Source organism: Bremia lactucae, linkage group LG3 (genome assembly GCF_004359215.1).
Source record: "Bremia lactucae strain SF5 linkage group LG3, whole genome shotgun sequence".
NCBI lineage: Eukaryota > Oomycota > Peronosporomycetes > Peronosporales > Peronosporaceae > Bremia > Bremia lactucae.
This window is the reverse complement of record NC_090612.1, coordinates 425,501-451,534: the sequence shown is the minus strand read 5'-3', so window position 1 is coordinate 451,534 and position 26,034 is coordinate 425,501. Positions and strand designations below refer to the sequence as shown.

The 26,034-nt window shown below is 45.9% G+C and overlaps 9 protein-coding genes across 9 annotated transcripts; 3 read left to right on the top strand and 6 right to left on the bottom strand.

Moving 5' to 3' along the window:
- Nucleotides 1–2,263: 2,263 nt before the first annotated feature.
- CCR75_005968 (uncharacterized protein) lies at nucleotides 2,264–8,034 on the top strand (the record flags this gene model as incomplete). The annotated part of the gene is made up of 7 exons (XM_067964042.1): nucleotides 2,264–2,278; nucleotides 2,336–2,497; nucleotides 2,560–2,611; nucleotides 2,683–2,822; nucleotides 2,881–3,059; nucleotides 3,111–3,261; nucleotides 3,326–8,034. The coding sequence occupies 7 exons, from the start codon at nucleotides 2,264–2,266 to the stop codon at nucleotides 4,958–4,960; spliced, it is 2,334 nt and encodes a 777-aa protein (XP_067816953.1). The 3' UTR covers nucleotides 4,961–8,034.
- Nucleotides 5,022–5,654, bottom strand: CCR75_005969 (uncharacterized protein; the record flags this gene model as incomplete). Its single annotated transcript, XM_067964043.1, has 1 exon — nucleotides 5,022–5,654. One exon carries the CDS (start codon nucleotides 5,652–5,654, stop codon nucleotides 5,022–5,024), a length of 633 nt encoding a protein of 210 aa, XP_067816952.1.
- On the bottom strand, nucleotides 5,783–7,588 carry CCR75_005970 (uncharacterized protein; the record flags this gene model as incomplete). The annotated part of the gene is made up of 1 exon (XM_067964044.1): nucleotides 5,783–7,588. One exon carries the CDS (start codon nucleotides 7,586–7,588, stop codon nucleotides 5,783–5,785), a length of 1,806 nt encoding a protein of 601 aa, XP_067816333.1.
- Nucleotides 8,035–8,409: 375 nt separating the features above from the next.
- CCR75_005971 (uncharacterized protein) lies at nucleotides 8,410–13,562 on the bottom strand (the record flags this gene model as incomplete). The annotated part of the gene is made up of 6 exons (XM_067964045.1): nucleotides 8,410–8,805; nucleotides 8,894–9,123; nucleotides 9,184–9,661; nucleotides 9,746–9,875; nucleotides 9,953–10,663; nucleotides 10,724–13,562. The coding sequence occupies 6 exons, from the start codon at nucleotides 13,560–13,562 to the stop codon at nucleotides 8,661–8,663; spliced, it is 4,533 nt and encodes a 1,510-aa protein (XP_067816334.1). The 3' UTR covers nucleotides 8,410–8,660.
- A 248-nt stretch (nucleotides 13,563–13,810) lies between these two features.
- On the bottom strand, nucleotides 13,811–15,514 carry CCR75_005972 (uncharacterized protein; the record flags this gene model as incomplete). The annotated part of the gene is made up of 2 exons (XM_067964046.1): nucleotides 13,811–15,225; nucleotides 15,290–15,514. The coding sequence occupies 2 exons, from the start codon at nucleotides 15,512–15,514 to the stop codon at nucleotides 14,275–14,277; spliced, it is 1,176 nt and encodes a 391-aa protein (XP_067816335.1). The 3' UTR covers nucleotides 13,811–14,274.
- A 154-nt stretch (nucleotides 15,515–15,668) lies between these two features.
- CCR75_005973 (uncharacterized protein) lies at nucleotides 15,669–17,482 on the bottom strand (the record flags this gene model as incomplete). Its single annotated transcript, XM_067964047.1, has 2 exons — nucleotides 15,669–17,284; nucleotides 17,359–17,482. The coding sequence occupies 2 exons, from the start codon at nucleotides 17,480–17,482 to the stop codon at nucleotides 15,669–15,671; spliced, it is 1,740 nt and encodes a 579-aa protein (XP_067816336.1).
- A 160-nt stretch (nucleotides 17,483–17,642) lies between these two features.
- On the top strand, nucleotides 17,643–20,024 carry CCR75_005974 (uncharacterized protein; the record flags this gene model as incomplete). Its single annotated transcript, XM_067964048.1, is given in 6 exon segments — nucleotides 17,643–17,699; nucleotides 17,761–17,858; nucleotides 17,950–18,052; nucleotides 18,125–18,295; nucleotides 18,309–19,271; nucleotides 19,339–20,024. The coding sequence occupies 6 exon segments, from the start codon at nucleotides 17,643–17,645 to the stop codon at nucleotides 19,444–19,446; spliced, it is 1,500 nt and encodes a 499-aa protein (XP_067816222.1). The 3' UTR covers nucleotides 19,447–20,024.
- On the bottom strand, nucleotides 18,260–22,487 carry CCR75_005975 (uncharacterized protein). The gene is made up of 5 exons (XM_067964049.1): nucleotides 20,854–22,487; nucleotides 20,354–20,792; nucleotides 20,002–20,270; nucleotides 19,330–19,937; nucleotides 18,260–19,265 (listed from the first exon to the last, which is right to left on the bottom strand). The coding sequence occupies exons 1-4, from the start codon at nucleotides 20,899–20,901 to the stop codon at nucleotides 19,665–19,667; spliced, it is 1,029 nt and encodes a 342-aa protein (XP_067816223.1). The 5' UTR covers nucleotides 20,902–22,487; the 3' UTR covers nucleotides 18,260–19,265; nucleotides 19,330–19,664.
- Nucleotides 22,488–24,732: 2,245 nt separating this feature from the next.
- On the top strand, nucleotides 24,733–25,383 carry CCR75_005976 (uncharacterized protein; the record flags this gene model as incomplete). Its single annotated transcript, XM_067964050.1, has 1 exon — nucleotides 24,733–25,383. The coding sequence occupies one exon, from the start codon at nucleotides 24,733–24,735 to the stop codon at nucleotides 25,381–25,383; it is 651 nt and encodes a 216-aa protein (XP_067816331.1).
- Between the last annotated feature and the right edge of the window lie 651 nt (nucleotides 25,384–26,034).

Genomic DNA, 26,034 nt, shown 5'->3' with positions numbered 1-26,034 from the left:
GAAGATGAAAGTTCTCACGCCGGTTCCAATTATCCTCGAAACTGCGATGAGCTGACGACAGCTCATCGCGAACAGCGTGATATTTTCGCTCGTACTCCAACATGGAGTACGCACTCTTCGAACGGTCTTCTAACCGCTCGATATGGTAAGCCTGCACCGTCTGCTCCAACGAGTGACGCTTGCCGCGTTCGTGGTCAAGTCTCTCCTCAAAATCATGGGGGAAGTGATCGATTTTGTCGATCCTCGACATTAGATCCGACATACGGTTCGGATCTAATTTTCCCTCCTCCACCACAACCATTGGTTGATTCCCACGGTGGTCAGCGTTTCCTTGTGGAACGTATCCAGAACCACCGTGATGTGAAGGGGCAGCGAACGAGTTATCTTGTTCGCTGGCGTGGTTATCCAACTTCACATAACAGCTGGGAGCCTCGTTCCTAGCTGGTTGCTAACGTTGAGGGCCTCGTCAGTATGACGAGACCCAACCGATGGTTCAGAAGGCCCATCGGAAAATACGCGCCCCTGGCGCCTTTAAATCGATTGCAAAACGCCAATCGCGTAACGCATCTCAATAGAGATGCGAGCCCTTCCCCAGGGCGAAGAAAGGGAATAGACATTCCCTTTTACCCTCTTCGAGTTGTCTACACAACACGGACAGGGATCACCCCAAGTGTGGCATGGAAGCCCAGCCTCACGTGACAACCGATGCAATCTATACTTTGCACCGGTTGGAGTTCGTTTCTAAAATTTATCGCGATTCGCGTTAAGTTTTTGAAGCTAGGCTTCGCGTCCAATGTCTTTGACATTGCGAATGAACGCGCTCCAGGGTTGCATAAGCGAGACCTTATCTCGCTTATTGTTGCCACGAAACCATCACAGCTTAAGAGAAGCATCGAGATAAAAATCTTCCGCAGCGCGAAAGTTCTTCGCGCTGGGATCAAGGCCATATAGCTTTGTCGCAATAAATAAGGAATATTTATTGTGAGGAGTAGTCTCTCCAGACAAGCTATTGATTAGCCGTTCTGGCAAAAGCGACGGCTTCTTTTCAGGGGCAAGATGAGACATTTTAGTGTCTTCACTTCCCTGAGTGGTACTCACTGAAGCAGGGGTACCACAAGAACTTTCATTACGATGGCTTACGCCATCGTTATCACCTTGCACAGAAACAGGTGCAGGTGACCGTACGGGAGACGGAACGGGCGATGAGGGATCATCTTCATCGTCGGAACCAAATAGACGATTAACTCGTCTATCAGATTAAGACCTCTTATTCGAAGACTCATAGTCAGCCGCCTGACGTCTATCAGGCGACTATTCCATTCTCCCCGAGTCGGCCATTTCGTCCGACTCGCATTCCTAGTCGACCTCCAAAGAGGGGTCGTATTCACGTCGTGAATCACCACGTGCACCCGCAACATCTAGTGTTGCGCGAGCAGAAGATATTACGGCAGACGTTCCGTCTGCCGCAAGAGATAACAGTGCGTCACCCGCGGCTGCACGAACCGCAGCCGAAGGCGCAGCACTATCAACGCCCCGCATGAGTTTGTTCTTGGATGCGATACAATTTAAAATGATGGTTCTGACCAATCAACATCATTTTTAAATGAAGTGTTCACATAGTGACCACTCCATCCAATGACAGTCCGAGTGATTGTCGTTTAAGGGTGATGTAACGGGGTGTATCGTTACATGAAATTAACACTTAAGAGGTTGTTAATCAATATATTATGTAAAAGGTAGATAATATTTGGAGGATATTACTTTCGATAGTAATGTTCAGAAATCTTATTCATAAATAGGTATAGGCCATTCTATCAATTTATTCCGCAGACTAATCAACTGTAGATGTAAACAAAAGAAAAAGACAGATAAGATTAGATAATATTTTAATTAAATGTTTAGTATTAATTTATAATGAAGTTAGAGTTAACAGATAGAAAGAAGAGATACTTAATTATATTAGTACAGTTTTCATTTTACCCTCTTTAAGCTATTTACCTTAAAGAGAAGTCTTCCTCTGCACGTACTAGTGTACGTGAAATAACGTAAGGCACCACCGCAACTGAAGCAGTGCGAAGTGGACTTGTACTGAAGCAGTACAAGTCGTAGTGCCCCGTTACAGTAATGAAATATATCATGAATTAATAAAACGCCAAATTACCAATACGTAAGAAGTGCATTAAAACTTATAAAGTAAAACTGAAGTTGAAAAGGATTAAACTTAAAAAGCTTGGATAATACTTTTAATTTTTCAAGCCAAAACATGTCCCGGGCAAAGGTAGGCTAGCATCCGAGAAATGTTCTTGGGAGTGTATAAACTTTCTGTTGGTAACAGGAAGCAATTGTAATTTTAATCGACGTCGGTGTATCTATGCGCGCTCCATTACGCGAGCGCCTTACAGTGCGTGATACATGGCAAAAGGATGGTGCCAGCGAATTGCAGCACACGCGCTTTGCAGCTGCATTAGCTGCCGTGGAAAACGTCATTCAGCAGAAGGTTGGATCAGATAAAGTTTTAGTTGTAACTGGAAATCATTTTGAATTACTGTGTGATTGAAGCTCTTTTTTAAGCCAAAAGACGAAGTCGGCATTGTTGCATATGGATCAGAAGGTGTTGCTTTTTTTGCAGAAACGATGACTGTGAGATCTATTAATAATGGACGATTTGCTTTAATAATTTAGAAACTGAAAATCAGCTGAATGAGGAGCAAGGAGAGGACGAATATCGGAACGTAGAGGTCGTGAATTCGATCGACTCGCCGACATTGCACATGATCAAAAGGTTGAGGGAGTTAAAGCCGTCTGCAAGTGAAGACACCAAGGTTTGTTTGTTTTAAATTGTTAGCTTTAAAATTTGCTTTAACCATGGTGGTGTGGTAGGTGGACATTCTGGATGGGATAATCGTTGCTTTAGATTTGCTGTTCCGTCGAACGGACGGGAAGAAATACGACAAGCGTTTGATGATTATAACCGACGCAGCTACAAAAATTGCCGATGCAGGCGACTTGGAGTCAATCGTTACGATGATGCAGAACATGGAAGTAAAGCTTCAAGTGATGTAAGTGTAGTCGCACGTATAATACACTGAGACTGAGTGTGTTAATTGCAGTGGTCTAGATTTTGAGCATACCACAATTAAACCAAAAGATGTAGAGATGGACAATGAAATAAACGAGGATGCCATCAAAGAAGAAATTGTGGACAATGCTGTGAAAGACGAATCAATGGAACAAGTGCCAAGTAAATTGAACAATATCAAAGTATGTGCCGTGAATGCTTTGTTTCATGACATTGGAATAGCTTTATCACTTGATAAATCAACAGGCTGAAAACGAAAAGATGCTTGTATCTATTGCGCACGAGGTGGGTGGCGAGGTGTGTTCGGTATCCAAGCGCATGCAACTACTTGCGCAAGGAATGAAGAAAACAGTGGCGTTGACTACGAAATTTCGAGGCTCCCTAGAGTTTGGAAATAATTTTGGAATTCCAGTTTATTGCTATTTAAAGACCAAGACGGCTACATTACCGACACTATCGAAAGAATCGCAAAACTCTTATGAAAAAGAGACGGCAGGAAGAGTTAAACTTGATCGGCGGTATACGTCGCCTCAGAACATTGATCAAGAAATCTCACCTGATGAACAAGTCAAAGCATATCGCTACGGTTCGGAAAAAGTTCCTTTTGCTTCTGCCGATATCGAGTTTTTCAAATTTCGCGCAGAGAAATCTTTAAAAGTATTGGGATTTCTAGATCGTTCACAAATTAACCATTCCAAGTTCGTAGCTGGAACTGACGTATTCATTGCTGAGCCGAGCAAGCCACACGCTGCAACGTGCTTTGCTGCGCTTATTAAAGCAATGATGGAACTAGACCAGGTACTCGTTGCCCGCTTTGTCGCACGAAAGAATGCTGCACCAAAAGTTGTTGCCCTCATTCCTCATGGACCATCGCCTGGTAAAGGGGAAAACTTTTACGCGATGTGGTCCCAACAGTTGCCGTACGAAGAAGATTTGCGAAATTACGAGTTTCCTCCGCTGAAAACGAGAAAGTTTATTCCGTCGGATGAGCAGCAGTTGTTGGCGGATAAATTAATTGATAGTCTAAGTATCCGTGACGATAAGATTGATGAAGTGGGGAAGTGTTTTAATCCAGTCATTCGACGTTTTTTCCATGCCGTGTCCATGCGAGCACTTGACGAATCCGCTGGAATCCCACCACTGCCAGCGTACATCGAATCGAATTTAAAGATGGATCCAATTCGTCAAGAGAAAATTTCAGATCTTATTGAACGGTTTGGCGACGCTTTTCAACTTAAAGAGGCGGTAAAGAAAGCAAAAGACCGCAAGAAGAAATCATTTTGGAGTGACGTGCCAACGGCCTCTATCAAGGAAGAAGATTTGAAAGAAGAAATAAATGAGGAGGCACCAGGCGAAGATGCAGGTTCCGACTTGGAGTTGGATTTAGATGAACTTTTGGATAGTGGAAATGTGACTGGTGTGGGACCTATGAACCCCATCGCTGACTTTGAGGCATTGATTGAATCTTCTCAGTCGAAAGCAAGTCGCCGTCAACAACTGATGACTGCAGTCACTGGCATGGAGGCCCAAATTGAGAAGTTTTTCAGCCACAGCGGGAACGAATTTTTCTCAAAAGCGCTTCAATGTCTCGCGCACTTTCGAAAACGTTGCCCTGAAATTCAATATTCTGCTCAATTTAACGAATTTCTTATTAAGCTAAAGACACATTTGTCGGACAACTCTGACGCATGGAAGACAATAAAAAACGCCAATATCGGCTTGCTGAGTGCAGTAGACGACCCCACTTTGGACGTCTCGCATGGTGAAGCACACGCTTTTTTGCATGGCGAAGAAGTGGATGTCAATCTAGCTGCAGCTTCCCTGACGTCGCAGGTTGAAGCGATGGAGGAGGAAGACGACGTGTTTGCCGACTTTGAGTAAGAAGAGATCAAAACAGCGCATATGAGAACAAATAAATAGCCATAAAAATACAAAATCAAGTTTATGCGGCTCCAGGGAATTCAGCCATTGGATCATAAAATTTGGTTGGCATCTTTCGACGACCAGACCGGCGCACAGTAGTAAAGCCGTCTTCGTCTACTGAAAGCTCTTCGGATTGGTGTGGCTCCTCGCTGATAGCGCTCAAAGGCTTCGCGCGACCCTCGATAAAGCCGACTTGTTCCTCCTGTACTTTAATCTTCGAAGCCTTTAGATCGATAGAGAAGAGCGATTGCACCTGTTCGTGCATGGTCTTTACTCGAGAATACTGCGCATTCTTGCACTCGTCTGATAGCACCGTGAGCAGCGTTGCGATCTCTTCAACGCTACCATCCTCACAAATGAGTCCAAACTCGGCCTCCACATAGCCTGTAATGTTGTCCGACATGGCGTCGGCATAGACTGTCCTATGATACTTGAATACATTAAGAATCTCTTCGAGCAAAATCTCGTATTTGCGACGTGTGTCACCACCACCCCACTCGCCCTCGATGGCCATTCGCAGCGCCGTCCAACGAGCTAGCACCAACTTAACGCTGTATTCGAAATAATCCCATGGCGATTTCAAGGTACCTGCAATAAATTGCTTTGAGTGCTCGTGAGCGACTCGTAGCAGGATGCTATCATTATCGGTCATTGCGAGATTAGAGCGATTGGCAAGCATTCAAATCGATTTTAGCCAATCAAGGAAGTGTACAGAAGCAAGAAATTCTCTCTTTTAATAGTCTCTCACGCATAAACATTTAAACAAACTTGTTGAGAGAATTAAAGCGTCGAAGACGACGACGGTGTGTCCGACTGCCAGTCGGCCGCGTGTTCATTCTCGCTAGCATGGCGAAACTCCTCCGAAGTCGAAATAGGACATTGCTTCCCCATTGACTTCTTTTCGTCTAAGATAGCGTCGAGTTTCAGCGTCAGCTCAATGGCTTCACGTGCCGTCGCCTCGGCACTTTCGCGCGCTTCAATCGCGGCGAGAACGAGGCGCTTGGCTTCCTCAATTTGCATTTCTTGCTCCTGTCCACTTTTGCGTAAGACGCAAATCACCTCAATTAAATCCGAAGGCGATGACAGTAGCATTGACTCGGGTAGCAATGGGTCGTTGAGCTCCAAGAATGTCCTCTTTGCTTTCTCAGCGTCTACAGCAGACATGCCATCGTCAACTCTCTGCGGCTGTAAGACCCGCATCTCGGTCGTGCGAATAAATTCTCGAAACTGCTCCATTTCGCGCTTTTGGGATTCCTCGCGCTCCTTCAGTTGCTCCAGACGCTTGCGCGATCGTCGCGGGTGCAGCAGCTTTTCAAACGAGTTGCTTTCATCTTTAACGACACCAGCTTTATTCAAACTATCGCGAAAACTCGCGGCAGGGTTGCTCGAATGGCGGCTGTTTCCCGCAGAGGATCGAGGTGTCGAGCTAGCTTGACTATTACCATGACTTCGTCGAGGATTCTCAAAGTGCTCTGACACTCGCCGCTGCACTTCTCGGTCGCACTCGAGTTCCTTGGCCTGTTTGTACATACTAATCTGCTTCTCCATTGTCTCCATAAGCTTCTGTGTTCGAGTTTGTACTTCTCGCTCTATCGTCTTTTCCATTGCAATATGCTTGCTAGACTGCTCTGCTGTCAATTCTTCAAGCTGTCGGAGTCGAAACTGAAACATCCTGTATTCTTCTGCCCCTAGTCGAACGACTCCTCCACTAGTAACACTGCTCTTTCGACGTACATCGCTATCGGAATCGCCCTCATCACCTGATTCTTCATCCTCCATGGCCAGAGCCATTTGCTGAAATGCGCGACGTGTCTGTAAAGCAGCTACACTGACCTCAGTTATCCGCGTCGTAGCTGTCAATTCGGTACTTTCGGAGGCCAAGACAGGTGACGATTGATCCACAGGAGCTAGTGGTTCCACCGAATGAGGTAAGGCACAGGAAACATTTGTAGATAATTCGGAAATTCGTGCGTGAAGGAGACTGTGGCTGTCGGGCAACGATACGGATGCCTCGTTGGCACGAAATGACGTCAGCATGTCGCTCATGCGCTCACTAATTCTCGGGTCGTTGTGGCTGGAGGTGGTGCTACTTCTTCGGTATGTGTCGCTATTGACGCGGTTCTTGTACGACATGGAGCATTGCAACTGACGGTACTCGGCAAGACTAAAGTGACTATTGCGCAAAGTGGTCTGCCCACTATTTCGACTGTTGCGCATGCTGGGAACGCGACTTGAAGACGGAGTGATGATGGAATGCCTTGATTCCGAATCCTCTGGAATATCCGTGTCGTTTTCTCCACCTGACAAATTCTCAATGAGCGTGTTGCTAGTGCTGCGAAGTGTCGAGGCCGATGACCGAACAGAGGACGAGAGTGTTGATGATGGGGCTTGGAGGGCCTCAGTAGTAAGCGAGTGCGACTTGACGGTCGTCTGATCGGGCAAGTGCATCTCCGGCCGCGTTTCTTGCCGCGGTTTCCTATTCAAGTGGCTACCGTGGCTATTGCTCGAGTCAACGTCAGCATCAGTGTGGCGGTGATGGTTACGCAGCGAGAAGCGTAGTGTATTGGAACCGGAGAAGAGCGGCATGGAATTTGGCTCTTGAAATACGGCCTGGGGCGTAATGGAGGACAGTGTTGAGCTGTATATTGACGACAACCGTCAATGCGTCGACTAGCTTTGGTGAAATCAGGTGACCACCGCAACAACTACTCGGAAGTGTGTAGCGGAGACTCCTTTTCACTGCTGTAGTCTGCCAACTACGCAAGAGGACGAAATTGAATGGAATAGTGACTGGCTCTTAAACGCTTTTAAAAGAGGTATTTAGTTATATGGCCAATAAGAGGGCGTTCGATCTGTACAACTGGGCAACACATAAATGTGCAGCGACATCCCACATCAGTCTCTTCCCTTCCTCCAATACATAGGGTTGAAAGAAGGAAAGACTTACCTTTTTCTAATCGAAACAACGGGAGAGTCCTTATATAGAGGCAGGCATCTTTACAGATTAGAGAACAATAATTTCTGATTATTTTCGTGTGGCTGGATTTTCAGTATTCCACCACGTGTTGCATCAAGAGTGGAGTATTCTGTTTGCTTGCTCGTGAAGTATGAGGACGAGCAATGGTAGTTCGTCGGTGCCAGTAAGGCATGTCTATGATAATAATCGGGGACATTCGCGGCATTTGAAAATTCCACTATCGGAGATGGAGGCCATACTAATTTGCTGCCATAAATAGATGACTACTGAATGTATCAGTAAGCTTGCCCGCTCCGCTGCGGACGTGCTGCGTGGTCTGCGCGTTTAATCTTTTTTACACCAAACCGATTTTCTGTACATGCTGACAACACGGCATACTTTGTTTAATCATAATTATTAACGAGAGGAAGTTAAAATTAATTTGTTATTCACTCGGCAGTTGCGCCAGGGCGAAACAAAGAACAACCACGAAGTCACTGAAGAGCATAAATCGTACATTGGTGAGAGGAGACGGGTGTATCCGCTGAAAAGGTCGGACTTTTGCAATGTACTGAAACAAGATAGACAATCCGATGCAACTTTAAATAGCCAGTTGTACCGAATCTCCCATTGTATGCTACAGTACTGGCTTAATACCTGAACTCTTGACATGTAGTGCTGTGTCGCACTAAAATTTTACCTTCAATCGTCGGTGGCAAACGACCTCGTGATGCTCATGGTTGACAATGCGCAGCTGTCGCAAACACGCGACGCCTTCTTACTCGAGCTGTATGAAAGCGTCCATCGCCGCTTTGAGCAATTGCCGCAGACAAGAGAGCCGCAGAGCCTGTCAGACACCAACCATCGACGAGTTAGCGACGGCGAGGTAACAACACTTAAATGCGACGAACTACTATTGCAACGGTTACTCGTACCTGCAATGGTGGCGTGGTCGATACACTGCGAAGCTATGTGAGCAAATCGTACAAACGTTCGATACTTTATCAAACATAAAAATTGGTGCTAATGTCGCCGTTTTGAGGCTGCGTCGGCGCAAGTCCAGCTCGTCGCCTCCCGTGATGCAAAGCGTCAACGCACGAACCCATTCTTCTCGTTCCACGAGAGACAGCGCTTCAAATACGTATGCAGCGTGGAATCGTATTTTCTATAGCGTTATATAACACATTTTAGGTAATGCAGACCGAAGGTGACTGAATCGACTTACCGTATCGCGCAAAAGTTGCAGACGAAAGCATTTCTCGTTATTTTGAGACGCAACCTCGCACAACTCGATGGGAATCGTTTCCTCCGGCTGCGCTGCCTTAAAAGTACTACCCATCGAGACTGTTTGAAGTGTCAGTGTGATCCAGAGACGTCGAGACTTCTTGCTAATGCTGCTGTTTGTAGTCGGGCTCGGGCTTGCATAAGTTCCACTCCCACCATTTATACTTTCTACCGCGCCTTCAGTGACATTGAGCCACCCATTCTTTATAACAAAACCTCCTTCCAGCTCATAGCCACTCGACGAATCATCTTCGTTGTCTGTCAAGAGCTCGGTCCGAACGCTAGGACGACGAGGGTGTGTCTTGCCTCGAAGATTCCGATCAATGCAGTCGCATATGTCAGACGTCCACCGGTTTTTGTCTTCTTTCGACTCAGTTAAGAGGATGAAAGATTTGAGAGGGGAATAAAAACAGAACGCACTATTCCCAATGATATAATTCCAGTTAGCCGCAATTGATCACATAGTAGTAGTTCACGAGTTACAATAAAATAAAAGTACCCACTTATTCGAGCTCACGACAGTCGTCATGAATCCTGGCATGGTCTCTGTATCTTCCGCCACCTTGCACTCCCAAAGATCTATCAAGCGAAACTTCTTCTTGTAAATTCCACCTTGGCGCCCATATACCATCGCTTTATCAGCACACACAACAAGCATTGATCCATCAGTCGCCCTTTTCTCAATCATTTGAAGATTATTTCATTCTTACCATCTTCCAGCAGCACAAAGTAATACGTGTGGACCTTGCTTCGACAAACCTTTCGAAGCAATCCGTCACGAACAAAATAGCGGCCGGTAAGATCAATCCCTACTTTGGCACTTACAGCTGCTACAATGCGCGCGTTCTCACGCCGTTCACTTATGTCCTCAATTTTGCTGGCAACCCGATTCACGCTGTGTATAGCCGACTGCAGTGGTACAAAGTCAATATGTTCAGGTGGAGTAGATTCAAGCAACTCCTGCAGAAGCAATTTGTAGCGTGGAATACGCTCAACTGGCATATTTAGATAGCGCCGAAGGCGATTCACATCGGCCTCATGAGGCAATTCGGACAAAAACCCAGCGAATTGAGGCGAATCCAATGCAGTGAGCGCAGCGCTATGGCGGCTAGCATACGACGTGTAAAGTTGCATCAACGGAGCATAGGCATGAAAAATAGCACCGGCACGGTGTACTTGCACGCCCGAGAACTCGGTGCTTTCACAATTTTTATGCACTCTTTCGCCATTCTCAGTTTGCAAAGACGTTGCACTTATATCTTTAACATGACGTGACAAATGGTCTAGAAGCTGCTGGTTGAGAGTGTAAATTTGGTCGACACTATTGAAAAAAATTGACAAGTCCGCGTCCATTACCAGCATCTTAGGCGCCGAGGGGACTGATGCTGATGATAGGGATGACGCCGAACTTGCAGCAGAAGCTATGCCGCATGAAGCAGTTAGCATTATATACAAGCTATCGCCATCGATGTTAGAAATACCTGTGCCAATGTTGCTGCCACTTCCAGCTCGACGCCGGCCTCGACTTGAAATTATGCCTCGACTTGGGGCGCTCATCGATCCTCCACCCAGTACGGGTCGCAGCGATCCTCTGCGTTTTTTCTGGCGTCGGCGGTACAATTGTCGTCCCTCTAATTGGCGCAGTAAAAGCGGCTGAACAAACAGTCGAATACAGTCGCCTAAACATTGTACGTAGCTTTCCTCAGAGCGAATTATTTCTTTTAAAATTTGACGGCGGCGACGTTCAAACAAAAATGCCTCACGATCCTCGCCTGATGTTTGAGCTAACTCCAAAGGAAGCTCGATATCGGTTGAACGCCCGCGGTCGATGGAGGACATGCGTCGACGTCCAAATGTCCCATTACATCCCAGGCTGGACACCACGGACATTGAAGACCGTATGTTGTTTGGAGGTAGATTTAGATTCAAACTTAATATGCCACTCTGCGCCAATGAGCCTGGAAAATCTGTCACGCGTGAGCGTCGCATACGATGCAATGCCTTGTCGGCAGAGCCTTGAATCGCCACTCGCCAAGCCACCTCCTCTTGAATCGTCAAAGCACACAAAATCCATTCGGTTTCATGATTTGTGGCCACCCCATTTGTATTTGACGCATTTGGCGACAAGGAAGGCGCTATTTGAGCTGGTGATGGGGAAATGAGCAAATTCATTTGATCACTTACTATAGACGGACCTCCTGACGGAATGACAGACTCTCGCCGACGAGAGACAGCATCTCCAAAGCGACTCACAGCTTGTTTAAGTGGCGAAAAATTCGTTTTGTGCGGCCGAACTGCAACATGATTATTGCGCTTTTGATTACGAAGAGCTTTATGTTGATTTGTTCCTATTTTGACCTTATGATCCGCTTCATCATACTCGGATGTCGAGATCTGGAAGCAAAATCGATTTTTGTGCATCCGACTATCCGAGCGGTGGATAACAATGGCACCAGCAAGATTCAGCTCATCGGTACAACATCGTGATATATTGCTTCCCGTTATACCTGCAACGCCACTATTTCCTGAATTATGAAATCCAGCCGCATTTCCATTCTGATCAGACAAAGTGACACTTGCTGATCCTGTCTCCAGTGCAAATTGCTTGAGAAATCCTGCTCGAAGTTCATAAAAGTGCTCGGTCCACTTATTACAACGTCGACGACGTAGCACACCACGAAATTCGACGACTCGGGACAGCCAACGTACTGCGATGTGGCGCACAAGATCGAGTACCTTATAACATGGATTGCAAACACGCTCAGCACGCGACGATTCACCTACGTACAAAGGTGCACGCCCAGAAGAGCACGTATCACACACGACCGCTCCACAGCGGCGACAATGATGCTTCCTTCGGTAGTAGGAGCGGAAAGACGCTTTGCAATTGGTACAAGACCCAGCAACTTCGTCAGGAACCCACAAGGCTGCAGCATCAGCGGGGCCTTCACATGACTCAACATTCACGCCTTCTCCATTCTTGTCGTCTCTACATCCTGTATTTTTTTGCTTCTGAGCTTCAGTGACTGCACTTGAGATAGCATCTACCCACTCACGCTGAGATTTTGGAGTGTCTGTGAATAAAATAAATGTTTTCTCTCGGCTGGTAACGACAAAGCCGCAGTCCTTGCGTACACGTCGCCTTGACTGTTGGTCGTAAAGTGCTTGAATCGGAGCAGGTAACTCGGTCTTGACACCAACGGCTTTTGAGCGCAAGTGAACAATTCGCCGCACACGGTAGCCACCACTGATCAAAACATCACTATACAACAAGATGTCATTAAAAAGATGAATCATGACTTCTTCCTGTCGCTTGGTGGACATCTTGATCATCTTAGCCGACTTCAAGAGCCTTCTATCCGCTGTGAATAGAGACAGCTGCCCCGCAAACTTCTGCTGGGCTTGCAAAACTGTCTCAAGGTTCTCTTGACGGCGCACAGTCTCATTAATGCCAGATGCCACGCTACGTACGCGACTTACTGCCTCAGTGAGAAACTCAGCATCCGGATGATCTGGCGGTGTTAGGTCGCACAGCCGTTCAAGTAAAAGCTTGTAGCGTGGAATTCGCTGAATCGGCATAATTAATAAGCTCTCGAATGGTTTAGACGAGCCGCTTTTCTGTCGACAAGATTCCAGAAATTGCGAGAAGCCTAGACGAGTATCACGTCGAAAATTTTGCAACAACGCGGCTACTTCCTCGTAATCTTTGGCGTAATCACCGTAGAGTTTGAACAGTGGCGCGTATCGGCAAAAAACAGCTCCAACACCCTCAGACTCGCTCTGCACGGCATTCGAACAAGCTTTAGTCGCTGACTTTCGGTCCTCTGCCTGGACAATTTCCTGCAAATCTTCAAGCAGCTTCGAATTCAGCATGACGAGATGTCTCAAGTTGTTGAAAAACACGGCGATCTGCGCATCCTCCATGATACGGTGAGTCTTGTCTTCCAATGCAACGATATAATGGTCGTTGAGTGTGCAGATGTCACTCACGTAGCTCTTTTCCGTCGTACATATTTCTTCGACAACAAGTGCACGAAGTCTGCCATGCTTGACTACTGAAGAATCCAAGTTTTCGATGGTTTCCTCATTTTTTTTATCATTTACTTCAATTCCGGCGCCGTCCTGTTCTTCGTGCTTTTGATTATCAATTGCTCGCTCCACTGAAAGTGACGGTCCCCATTCTTCCGCGTCGCTGCTCTTAAGGTCGTGAGGATCGAACAAAACGATACCCGGTGGAAGCATACGCAAATATTTAGCATCTCCGTGTCGCCGTCGGCGTGGAGCATCGATCGTAGCCACGGAATGCTGCTGGTCGCTCATGGGCGTGTAACCAACCCGTTGGAAGTCGATTGCGCCTTTCCGCAGTGCTTCCTCGCGTGGGGCGTACTGTACAATAGCGACTGATGATTCCTAAATCTGAGCCAAAACGGGTCATCGCTCCTTCTCGAAAGTGATGCTCTTTGACATGATGTCGCCTCGCTTTCTACTTTTCTGACTTCAACGTCTCCACACTATCGATCGAGAAAACATAGTTTCCATAAACGCATGGCACAGCGAAGCGTAATTTGGTATCCTTTCCTTCTAATATTGTATACTATGTAAAACTCGATCAAGAAGATGCGTTTTCGTAAAAAATATGGAAATAACGTCTGGCGAAAAATGTATACGAGCAATATCATGTCACCCCAGAAGATCGCTATAAATTGTGTCGACGCTGCAGCAATATGGAACATTTGCTACTGAACACAACGGTTGGCGCGGGGTTGTCTTAAAAGCATTTCCTAACGTTAACACAATTAATTCGATTAATGTCGTGAGAGACAAGATTACTCGCGCACTGTAGTGGTGCGCGCAATGCCGACAGATCCAACCACTCCTAGAATGACTGAAGACTGGAAGACGAAGCAAGAATACACATAATTTGTAAGGAAATTTGAAAAATATCCTTTCAAAATTCACTTAAGCATATCTTCCGCTTCCAAGACGAAAATAAAGTCATGGCACCTTCTTGCAACTTTTCAGCAGCGCGCCATTATTCTATCTTGGTCGTTTTTTTGACAGGAGCTTTCGCAAGGCGCTTGAGTGTCAAGAGACCAGACCAGAGGTTCACAGTTCCCAGAATACTAAGATAGCCTAAGGTTCGGAACATGGTTAGTTTCAGCCAGTAAAGGCCAAAAAGAGTAAAGATGCCCGCCAATGACGTCAGGAACACGCAGCCTAGCACAAGTACAGAGCTCTCAAAAAGGCGCTTCACGTTGAGCCCAAGACGCGACACAAAGACGACGAAGAACACTAGTGGGGCCAGAACAGCACCGGTGGAGGCCACGGAAACGGCTACGGGTGGCCGCGGATCCTGCGTACGCATGACATGCTGAATTTCAGGTAATGCCTTCAGCGTCGTGTCACTCTCGTGAAGAAGCGGCTTCTTGTAAAGTGGAGAGACCTGCTTAGGCGGGGCAGCACCAAGCTGCAAATCAATTTCACCCAGGTCCCACACGATTGCCTTTTCGAAGATGGCGGCGCCTAAAATCAGCTGTACGTGATGTTTACCCGAGTTGTAGCCAAACTTTTTGCTGAGTGCCACGAATTGAAGCGTGGTGCTATGAACCAAGTCTGCGTTTGTCGTCAGGACAAAGTAAGTCTCCGTCTTCTCCGAAACGTGCGTGAATCGTAAGAAGGCTTGATGAGCGGAAATGGGATTATTTTCGTGCAACTGCTGCAGCTTAACCTCGATTTTAAGCGCATCGGCCGCCGCCGCATTAAATTTCTTGCCCGTGAGCTTGTCGCCTGACTTCAGCTTTTTGTCATTAATTTTAACGCTCGCTACCTCTACGGGTGTCGTCACTTTCAGCTGCAGCACTGCATTTGCGGTCTTCTTCGTCTTTTCGTTCACTGCCGACACTTTAAGCTTATACATTCCAGCCTGCAGCTTTTGGTCGCCCTCCAGCTTCGTCATGAATGTGCTGCCGTCGCCATTTAGCGTCTGCACCGCGTCAACGGATAAAAAGAATGAGTGTGAACTCTTCTATAACTCATGCACTGCGTACCAAATCAGAGAGTACGGCCGTGCCCGACGTGTCCACCAGAGATTCTACCATAAGATACTTGAGATCGGGCTGCTTTGGCGTTACCACAATAGCCAATTCTTGCGAATCGGCAGTAAGCGGCACTCGCGACGTAACAAGCTTCATAGCAACGTCAAGAGCGGCATCTACTGAGAGCGACATCAGCACGGCGCCGCATGCGACCAGCAGCCGGGCGGAGGTTATCATCGTCGGTCGCTTTTGAAATTGACCGCGTGGCAAGATATGAGTTCAAGCATTTTGACCAATTGAAGAATCCCATCCTTGATAAAATTAAATGCACAAAGGTGTTGTTTTCACAATTTTTTTAGCATTTATAAGAAATAGTGCTTTTTGAACGATCTTAATGGAACGCAGCAAACTCTTCAATCCATTGATGGATCATCTTAACTTCGGTAAAACGTGCGGCAATGACTGAAGGCGGGTCTTCTGGGTGGCTAAAGAAAAGGTCCAGGTGATGAGCGCCCTCATCAATTTTAATAATCGACACTTTTGAGTCCTTGGGAGCGTGCAAAACACCAGCGCAACTCCACGGATCCAGCAAGCCATTGCTAAAGACGATATTAGATGCTGACCGTAACAATTCGTCGCCATAGCTTACGCGAATGCTTTCAGGATCGGGCGTCGTGTGCCAATGACGTTGACAGTGCGCACGGATGTTCTCGAACGTGATGTTGCGCGGCCAGAACATGTCCGTCTCGCCGTTGGTGTTGAAGTATGTCTCTTGTGGTAGCATCTCCGTGCAGTATTGATAGTCCCAGATGCCGTCGTAGTTCCACAAAGTTGGAATTTTAAAGCACTTCAAGTCGTTGGTTGCGTTATAAAAAACATTGGATGCGTCGCGCAACGCTTCCAAAAGTGTTGTATCTTTACCTTCCTGTCCCAATGGTGGCAATGAAAAGTCACCTGCCAAATGTGAGCAAGCTTCTCGGATGGGCCAGGCAGGAAGGTTAATTGCACCACCTGCAAGGTAGCTGGATGGGTACGGAAAGTTCCCCATCGCCAGCGTATCAAAGGCGAGCAGTACCGACATTGCTAGATCCTCACCCTGCTCCTCGCTCGTCAGCGGTTCGCATAGCCTAAATATTGAAGACAGCAAAGCACGCCCACTGACGGTTTCTGCGAGCTTAAAGAGCTGTGGCCAGGACTGTTGAGCATTAAGTACGCAATTTTTGGCAGCTCCTGCAGCCGGGGATGCATCACGGGTTACCACTTGCCAGTACTTTTGGCCATCAAAAGAAGGAAAGCCGCTAAAGCCGTAGATTGGAGCTGATGCTGCGATTGCTCCTGCGATAATATTTGGATACTTCATGCGAAACCAAGCCGACAACATGCCTCCGTAGCTCCCACCAAACGCAATGACTGGGTGGCCAGAGGCATTATTATTCTGCTGCAGGTGATATATTAGCTCTGTATAGTCAGCGAGAGCTTGATCATGAGTAAGGTAGCCCAGATGATCCATGTACTTGTCAGCAAATGGAAGGCTTTTTCCGTAATAACGATGCTCGGCAAACACGACGAGCGCTTTGAAAGTCTGAGCGTTCTCCCACATGAGCCCTGTGTGGTTTGCGTATAATGTAACATCGCCTTCGTTGCCAGTATAAAAAAATACCGGTGCCTTCTCATCCTGCGGATCCCAAAATTGGGAATTTACCAGATATCGTTGCTGGTACATCGCTGGCAAGCCACTAGGCGTACTATTGGTTTTATTAGGGTCCAATGCCTCCGCCGCGAGCCATGAAAAGTGGTCAATGCGCTGTTCGATCCAAAGCTCTGAGCAATTACTGGCACTTGCGCGGATCCGTGGCAATGCAGCTCTCGCGCCAGGGCTTGTCGTGCCCACAGAGCTGCGCGAGAGAACTGCAGTAGCCACGAGGTGCTGCGTGTGGATCAACACAAAGACACCCATGATTATTGCTAATCCTCCAAACACTACAACACGGGCCGGCGCATAATTCACTACTTGAACACATTGAACGTGTCAATATCACTCTAAAGAGAGCGCAAATAAAGTAGAATAAAGCGCCACGCACAAGTGTTGTAAGTCGATTCGAAATATTGTGGCGCATCGATGTTTTGCCAGCGATTAACTCGCACATGGCTGTAGCTTTTAGCCGCCGAGCCAGCGGACGAGCCGACAGAACGCGTTTCCTGCATCAACGCAGATTTTAAAGTTCCGTTCCGGTTATGCGTGTAATGTATGGAACACTAAATAGAGCCCGATTAGAGTACGGCTCCCGGGCCGAATCTCTTTCTGCATCAGCGCATTTTAAGCTCGTTCGACTCACCCCCTCTACGCAGCAACCTGAGTGCAATAATGCACTACAAGACACACATGCCGGCGCGTTTTTCTGTTGACGACCAGATGGCCGAAGTAAGTTCCAGTTGGCAGTCTCGTAATTCGCTGAACTTTCTCTCGGTGTACTTGATCGCAGGCCCTGGTGTCGCAAGAGCTTATGGGTAATCGCCAGCGAAAGAACTTTTTAAAACTCTTTCGCAAGTACTCTAAAGTCAAAAAGATTGCTATCGATTGGTGCGGCCGGCAATCCATTTCCTGTCTGTTGAAAAATTGGTTAATTTTGCTGATCTGGCTTTTGCCTTCATATCTATGGCTAATGTTTCAGGAATTCGGTTAAGCCTCCAACGAACAGCATGATGATGAGCAAAGCTTCAATAGAAAACTGCCCAAGTGACATGAATTTGCGTCACGAGCTGCTTGATAAGCTGGTCAGCTTTATTTGCGTGGCTTTAATGGTAGTGTCGGTCGCAAGTAATCTAAAAATTTGTATCGTCGTGCAGGTCATTTTAAAGCTCAATGGCGGTCTAGGCACGACTCTTGGCTGCGAAGGACCCAAAAGCGCAATTGAAGTGCGCCAAGACTTATCTTTTCTTGATCTAACTGTGCGCCAAGTCGAGGTAGGCGTTCTAGGAGATTTGGATAACGAAAGCGCTTCTGTCCATGATGCTAATGTGCGATCGACAGTATTTGAATAGTGTTTATGGAGTGGATGTACCACTTGTGCTTATGAATTCGTTCAATACCCACGAAGAGACTGTGCGCATTATCCGCAAATACCGTATGCACAATTTGAGTATTCATACGTTCAATCAGAGTTGTTACCCATTTATCGTCAAAGAGACGATGCTGCCGCTACCAAATACCAAGTATGACCGCTTGACACGCGAAAAGTGGTTTCCTCCTGGCCATGGTGACGTTTACAATGCATTGTTCGAGTCTGGATTGCTAGAAAGCTTGATAAATGAGGGCAAGGAGTATATTTTCATTTCAAACGTGGATAACCTTGGTGCTATGGTCGATTTGGACATGCTTTATCACATGATCAATGAAGATTCCGAATTTGTTATGGAGGTGACCGAAAAGACTCGCGCAGATGTCCAGGGAGGCACTCTTGTGAGCTACAAAGACAAGCCTCACCTTTTGGAAGCGAGCCAGGTACCTCCAGGACATATGGATGACTTTCGTGCTATAAATAAATTCGAGACATTCAACACAAACAACCTTTGGGTGAATTTGCGCGCGATTCAGAGGCTGGTGGCGCAGGATCTAATCGACATTGAGCCTCTAGTCACTTTTCGTACCGTTAAGAATCATAAGGTTGTGCAGCTGGAGACTGCAGCAGGTGAAGCGATTCATTTATTCAAAAATTTTATCGGACTCAAGGTACCCCGCTCTCGATTTTTACCAGTAAAGTCTTCGTCGGACCTCCTACTTGTGCAGTCAAATTTATATCAAATTAAACACGGTAGTCTTATCATGAATCCAGCACGAACAACGCCTACGATTCCCATCGTGAAGCTTGGCCTAGAGTTTCAAAGTGCAAAGGAGTATCTCGCTCGTTTCAAGCATGGGATTCCTAACATCACAGAGCTCGACCACCTGACAGTCGCCGGCGACGTCAAGTTTGGCTCTAACATCACACTTAAGGTAAGCCGTTTAAAATTTAAAATTGTTAACCACAGCTCATTATCCATTATGCGCTTATCTTTTAAAGGGAACGGTGATTCTTGTTGCAAACGAAGGTGCTCATATAGATCTTCCTGATGGAACAGTGTTAGAAAACAAGGTGGTAACGGGTAACCTGCGTATCTTAGATCACTAAGTTTAAAGTCACAAAAGCTCGAATACAAAAGGACTAAAAGTCGACGATTTCGTCGTCGATTTTTACGAGTCTTACGAGTCTTAATAAGCAAATATCATGAATAGCAAATTTCAAATGTACCATAAATTGAGTGATGTAGCCACTATTTAATGCAACATAACACAATTTTGTTTAAAACCGACCACTAATAGCATAAATTCAAGAATACCACAAGCAGATTAATAAACGGCAATGACATGCTTACAAATAGGGCATTGGCGGTGATACATGAGCCATTGGTCGATACATTCGCGGTGATAAAAGTGCAGACACGGAAGTGCACGCACTTCCTCCTCAGCCTTAAATTCGTCACGGCATACCGCACAGACTGTATTATTCTCCTCTCCGCCCTTATCCAATTGACTGCCTCTACCGTGATGCTCACGAACTTGATATTTGAAGGTCGGGAGCGCAATTATCTGGGGATATGGAAGGCCATCCCAACTCTCCGTCTACGCAATTATTCATTAACGAAATCAATCCTAAAATACATAAACTCAATAAACAAATACGTACATGAACTTGCTGAGAGTGCAATTCATTGATACGGCGAAGTAGCGAAAGAAACCGCAGCTTCGTCTGACTCTCAGTCGCGTCCACTTCAACTTCATTTTCAGGCGTTGCTGCTGAAAACGAAGCAGATCCAAGCATGTTGAGATGTCGACGGACAAGCGAGAAAAAGTGATGTTTACTGTCCTTATCTTCCGACTCCATCGCTGGACTTTCGTTCTCTGGCCTTTGAGTAGCAGGTAAAGGCCCCATTACCTTCCGAAGCGCTTCATTTACTATACTATAGCACACAGGAGTAAGTATGCGACAGACTCAGCCACTGACATTTTTAAAACTTACTGCAAATAGCTACGCGAACCCAACTCTGTCTTCATATCACTCGATGATCGACGTAGTGAGCGAATGAAGGCCAAGTCCAATTGCCCGTTGACTGGCGGCGAGCTGTTAGCGGCCACCTCGTCAATGTCGGCAGCAGCGATTGAAATGAGGCCAGCAGGCGATAGCTGTGCACTGAAAGGTGAAGCAATCATGTCCTCAACGCTCAACCCATCCACGTCATCCAATAACGCTCCATCCATTCCAACGAGAAGCCCCAACTGCGACGACATAGTAGGAATCGAGTGGTTCCGGCATGTGTGCTCATCCGCGGCCAGCGCAGCCAGCACGCTATCTATTTTCTTACCGTTGTTGTGATTTTCCGAATTTTGCGCATCAGCTTCTTCCATAGTGCGCGAGATTTCGCGGGAGCTAGCGGTGTCTTCTTCCCAGTAACTGGAGGCCTGTGGGTCCACGCGTGGCTGCTCATAAAGAAATGACTTATGCGTTGGCTGGTAGTTAATGTTAGTAGAATAAGCGTACGTGAAGTGGCTGTGGCATTCGCGAACCATACAGCGATCGAAGAAACATGATCGAGAACTTTGCTACTGTTCTTCTGCCGATGATTCTATACTAAGAAATTCACCAGCTGATCACTTTCATTGTGTTTTGGGGAAATAGGTAAAGACGACCCACGGAATAAATATGTACACGTCGAAACTATTACGTGTTCAATTCTTGAGCATGAAAAAATGCTAACGGGTCTGCTAAATCAAAGGCTTGACAATTGTTAGTTGCCTCGCAAAAGAGCGCATTTCGTTGAAGGAATTATTGGAATATGGTGTCAAGAAGGCTCTATCAGATCAGTGGGGTAAGTCGCTTGTGACACTGAGGAAAAGTGATCCGACGTCACGTCTTTAGCCTCAGTCTCGTGTACAACTACATATTTTCTCCTGTTGGAGTCCAAACGACTGTAGCTACTAAATAGTCCGTGAAAGGCTTTCAGCCATTGCGAAGGATTTAGTAGCTCAGTGCGCCCACCGTCCTTGGTGCCACTTGGTGAATAGGAGAAAAGCAGGTCGAGATACCTTTGGACATATTGATCTAGGCATTGAAGCCCCATGTTGTCATCCATTAGAGGCTGCAGCAGCGAGTTGTTGTTCAAGACATCTACAGCACTGACATTCGAGTCGATTGCTGCCAGTAAATTATCGAGCAGCACTTCTCTTCGTGTAGTTGTGCGTCGAGAGACCACCACTACGCAATGCGCGGAGTCAAAATGAAACAAACGGCGTTCTTTGTTTAAATTAGAGGCACTTAAAGCGTCGCGCGTGCGTAACATTCCGACTGTATTTCCACGCAAAGACCGAAACAGGGTCGTCAAGCGAGCTTCAAGCGACTTGCAGTATGACATCATTGCAGAGCGAGAGCTATGTGTCTGTTGCGACATATTTGTGGGTGCAGGTACCGCATAAACCACCATTGGAACACAGCGGCCGGGAGCAAATCCATTTCCTCCTATACTTGAAGAAGTCGAAGTAGATTTAGAGTGGTTGCTGTCACGCTTAGAATGCTTAGTCGACGTCGGTAGAAAACTCTGAAGTAGATGTTTTTCCACAGCAAGTGCGCGAATTTCTTTAAGCGCATTTGTTGTCACACGTGCACTCTCTTTCAGCACTATAAGCATGTTACAGCTGGAGTAGAGTAGCACTTGCATCTTCAGCTTTTCTCGGGTACAATTGTCGACTACGTTGCGAATCCGCTGTGCCCAACTCAGCTCTGGCAAGTCTTCCGCCTCTTTTTCAATTGTGGGCTGTCGTCGAACTGATGACTTATGTTTGCTATTCTTACTTGGCAATTCCGCCTTGGTAATGATCATTCCATGTGAATTGTAACATAGACTATCGGGTACGGCCACGCCCAAAAGGTAGATGCATCTTGCTACGTCGTCATAGTACAAGTGGATAGTGGCTGGCAGTCTGGTATCGTTCACTGTCATTGCGCTTAACATATCGTCATCTTTAAAAGCGTATCGGCCGATGATCCGATTCGCGAAGGTAAAGGCGCTCGAACAAGAAGAGGAGCTGGTACTTAGTATTCCCACGACCGCAACGTTCTTCTTTTGCAGTGACAGCATTGCAGACAAGCGTCCATTATGACTAGGATTGGGAGGATACACGCGAATAGGCTCGTTCAGATTACAATCATAAGGCAATGTTTGATCGCTGCGAGAAGACATCAAAGAAGAATTAAATAATTGCCTGATGCTGTTTAATTATGATTGTTAAAATTAAGCATCAAATCTACATATTGCATCTTTCCATCATCCGTGGCATTGTGGTGATATTCTACGTAATTTTATCAACATAATTCAAGTCCAGCACAAAAGCCATAAGTGCCAATGCCATATGAATTGAGTTTGCTGCGACTTGTTATGATTCATTTCGATCACGATGAGCTAAACTGTATCATGCCTTAAAACACTGGTCTTTAGCATAATCGCAAAATGCAATTGTTACGAGGGAAGGCACCAAAATTTGTCGATGTGCAAGCTCATTTTAGCACTGATTAAGTTAGCTATCGCCATGTTAATACCGTTGTTAGGCAAGGCGGAGGTCCACTTTCGAACCCATGCTGCAATCGATGGTATAATTGCAGTAAATGCCACTTTGAACAAGCAGAAATAACAACAGTGGGCTAAATGAATGACATTTATTTGCAGTAAGTCTTTTCGCGAGGACTTTTACTAAAACTTTTGCTAAACATAAGTCGGACATATCCTATTGATTTTTTTCATTGTTAGTGTTTCTACCAATTTCACTTAATTATTATGTAGGTTGTGACGCTGCATTGTTAATCACATAATCTCAGCAGTGATTATAGTTCGATGAACTGCGAGCCAAGATCTTAAAGTGCTCATCACTGACTCGTCAATTTGTCTATCGTCAAGGTCATATTTATTGCAAGAGATCCACGCATTGGTTTCAAACCAAATTGCTGCTGCCAAATTCCGAAAACATACCAACGATTACATTCATGAAAAAGACGGCATGAAATGAAACTCTAGTACATGGCAGATTAGCTTGTCAGTGCAACCGCAACCAATGCAAACGATACCAAGTTGCTTCGTCGTGTCCTCACTTGATTTCGCATATTTCCTTTCGAGTAATTTTTTTTGTAGTAGACCTAAGCTGCATCGGCAAATCGGAACAGCCAGCCGGAAGCGAGCTCTTACCCTCAATGAGGATGACGCGATAGCTAGATGACGGCATTCTTATTTCAGCCTCAAACGACCTGTTCGAGAGATTATCCGTTAGTCTTACACTGGTTACAGACGCCATGCAGATATTATTGTGACGTGACTATCCTAATGCTCCCCTAATTCAATATATCAAAGAATATCGTCAACATCGACGCATACAGCGTTGCCACTAAAAACGCATGCCCCAAATATCTAGAACATTTAGACGCATGCTTGGTTGCAAACTCAGCTAAAAATATATAAAAGACTGCACTCAATCTTGTCCCATAAAAAATAATTAAAATTTCTGGCTCTTCAAAATTAAAGAAGTCATGTGCATCACATTAGTTGAAAAGAAAATCTTACGCACTCGAGGTCAGATTGCTGTTTTTCAATTAGCAACCTTCCCTTTTCAGCACCATTTAGCTTTATATTCAGTTGGCAACATAACTTTGCATACTCATCTAATAAGCTGAAGAAGCACAGAAAGCAAAATATCTTGCAATTTAATCCAGTTTCGCTAGGATCCATTGAATTGACCGTTTATTATTTTGTCAAGCAGTACCAAATTAATGACGACGTGTTCAAATCAGGCAAGCGTTAATCGAACGCGCAAAGTTGCACCGACACGGAGACACTGATAGAAATCAATTACACTGCCGGTAATTGATTGTTGCATATGCTAATTGCCCATGCGGCAATTTTGACCTAGCTGAGCTTCCAAATAGATGCTCATCCTTGAGCGATAAAGTTTGGCAAGGAACATTATCAGTCATATCGTCGGGCATAATTGAGCTTCTAAATAGCCGGAGTGGCGAGTCCAATAATTACCCGGATATCATCGTCCTTCTGCAGTGCTTCCGTGCAGCAGTAAGGCAAACACTCGTCCCACAAAAGTGCGACGGGGTCGAGCACGCCATCGAGCGCACATGGTCGCCCGCAGGCGACATCGCGTCTGGCACACGGTTGTCGCTCGCCTCAAGTAGCCACTTGATTTCGTTCGCCCACAGTAAAGTATGCTAAATTGAGCGGGAGCATCACGAATGATGAAGCTGGTCAGTTTATGATCATTGGGGCCTGTCTGTTGCCATTCGCTATTGAGCGCAACCTGCAGCTGCTTACGCTTCAATCAAACAGAATCCCCACTTTTGATTTTTCAATTGACGCAGTAGTCGGTGGCAATGTTAGACGCGATTTCACTGACTGAAGAAGAGCTGGGGATGCTATTTGGACCAGCCGTAAATGGGGCAAATGGCAGCTCAGCAGTTAGCAAGCCTATCAACAGAAAAAAGACTCGCAGATTAATGATGCAAAATGAACATTCTACCAAGATCAATGCCACTTTTAGATGCGTGGTCGACGATACTCGCTGCTGCTACCGAACCGGCAAATGTCAAAATTTACAGGCATTGAAGCGCAACGGTAAGCTTCACAAGCTATGCGAATTTCACCGCGAGCGCGCCAACATGAATCAGAAGAAACTCGACCGCAAAAAGCGCATGGAGCGTTCAAAAGTACCGCTGCACATGCGCTGTGGCTCCGCCTCATCGGTCACATTCGAAGACAAAGGCCGGTGTCTTAATTTAAAGAACCCATCTCCGCGTACTGTCGAGGCGGTGACCAGCAATAATTTTTATAAGACAAAACTAAAGCCTGAGCTCGATTCAGATTTGTTTTTGCCAACAAGTCTCGAAGAAGCTCCTTTAGGGCTTGGCTGTGAGGAACTCGCTATTTTCTGTAGCCTCATGACATTTGACATCAACCGAATGCCATTACCAATAGATATGCCATTCCTCCGCACGTCCAGCCATCATCCCACGAGCATCGTGTGAGATAGCCAACTATCACAATACTCAATAATTTCCAGTTATGTCATCGACGATATCATGAAAGACATAAAGATACAAGAATAATACTAGATAGTGGCCATTAATGAGGTGTTTTGTAACAGTGATGAAATAGCTCAGCATTCTCAAATCATCAATATAAAATGAAGTGGCCAAAGTTTACCTAAGTCATCTGTCATAGCTTATGAGAGCTTAATTAACATTCTTAGGTTGATGTATAAAGGCAATAGTTATTCAGCGCTGACACTGTTATTTTAGAACCTATGCTGCTTTTCGAGACCTCTGTACAGCCAGATCATAACTTTGTGCAAATAAATTGTAACGCCCCTGAATAAAATATTCTTTATCTTGGTTTACTTTTACCTTTTGAAAGTTTGTATGTTTTGCCGTCAAGCCATCATTATAAGCTGTGCAAATTCCACACTGACCGACTAAGAATTAATTGTACGGCGTGACTTTCCCTGCCTGAGGTCAATTTTACTTTCTTGTAAATGTCTTACAGTTAGCTGTATGTAAATTAAAGTAGAACAATCCTGGAATTTCGCGTCGCCTCAGTCATGAACCTAATTTTTCTCTCACAAAGTGTCTAGTTTATTGCTTTGTCAAATTTCCATCAACAGATTCGAAGGTAAAGTT

What these genes read in the sequence shown, in the direction of transcription:
- CCR75_005975 (XM_067964049.1), bottom strand. Translation starts at nt 20,901, where the DNA reads ATGTTTCTTCGATCGCTGTATGGTTCGCGAATGCCACAGCCACTTCAC. An exon ending in GAATGCCACAGCCACTTCAC is followed by an intron (nt 20,793 to 20,853) that starts GTACGCTTATTC and finishes CTTTATGAGCAG; the next exon opens with CCACGCGTGGACCCACAGGC. An exon ending in TGATATGAAGACAGAGTTGG is followed by an intron (nt 20,271 to 20,353) that starts GTTCGCGTAGCT and finishes GCTATAGTATAG; the next exon opens with TAAATGAAGCGCTTCGGAAG.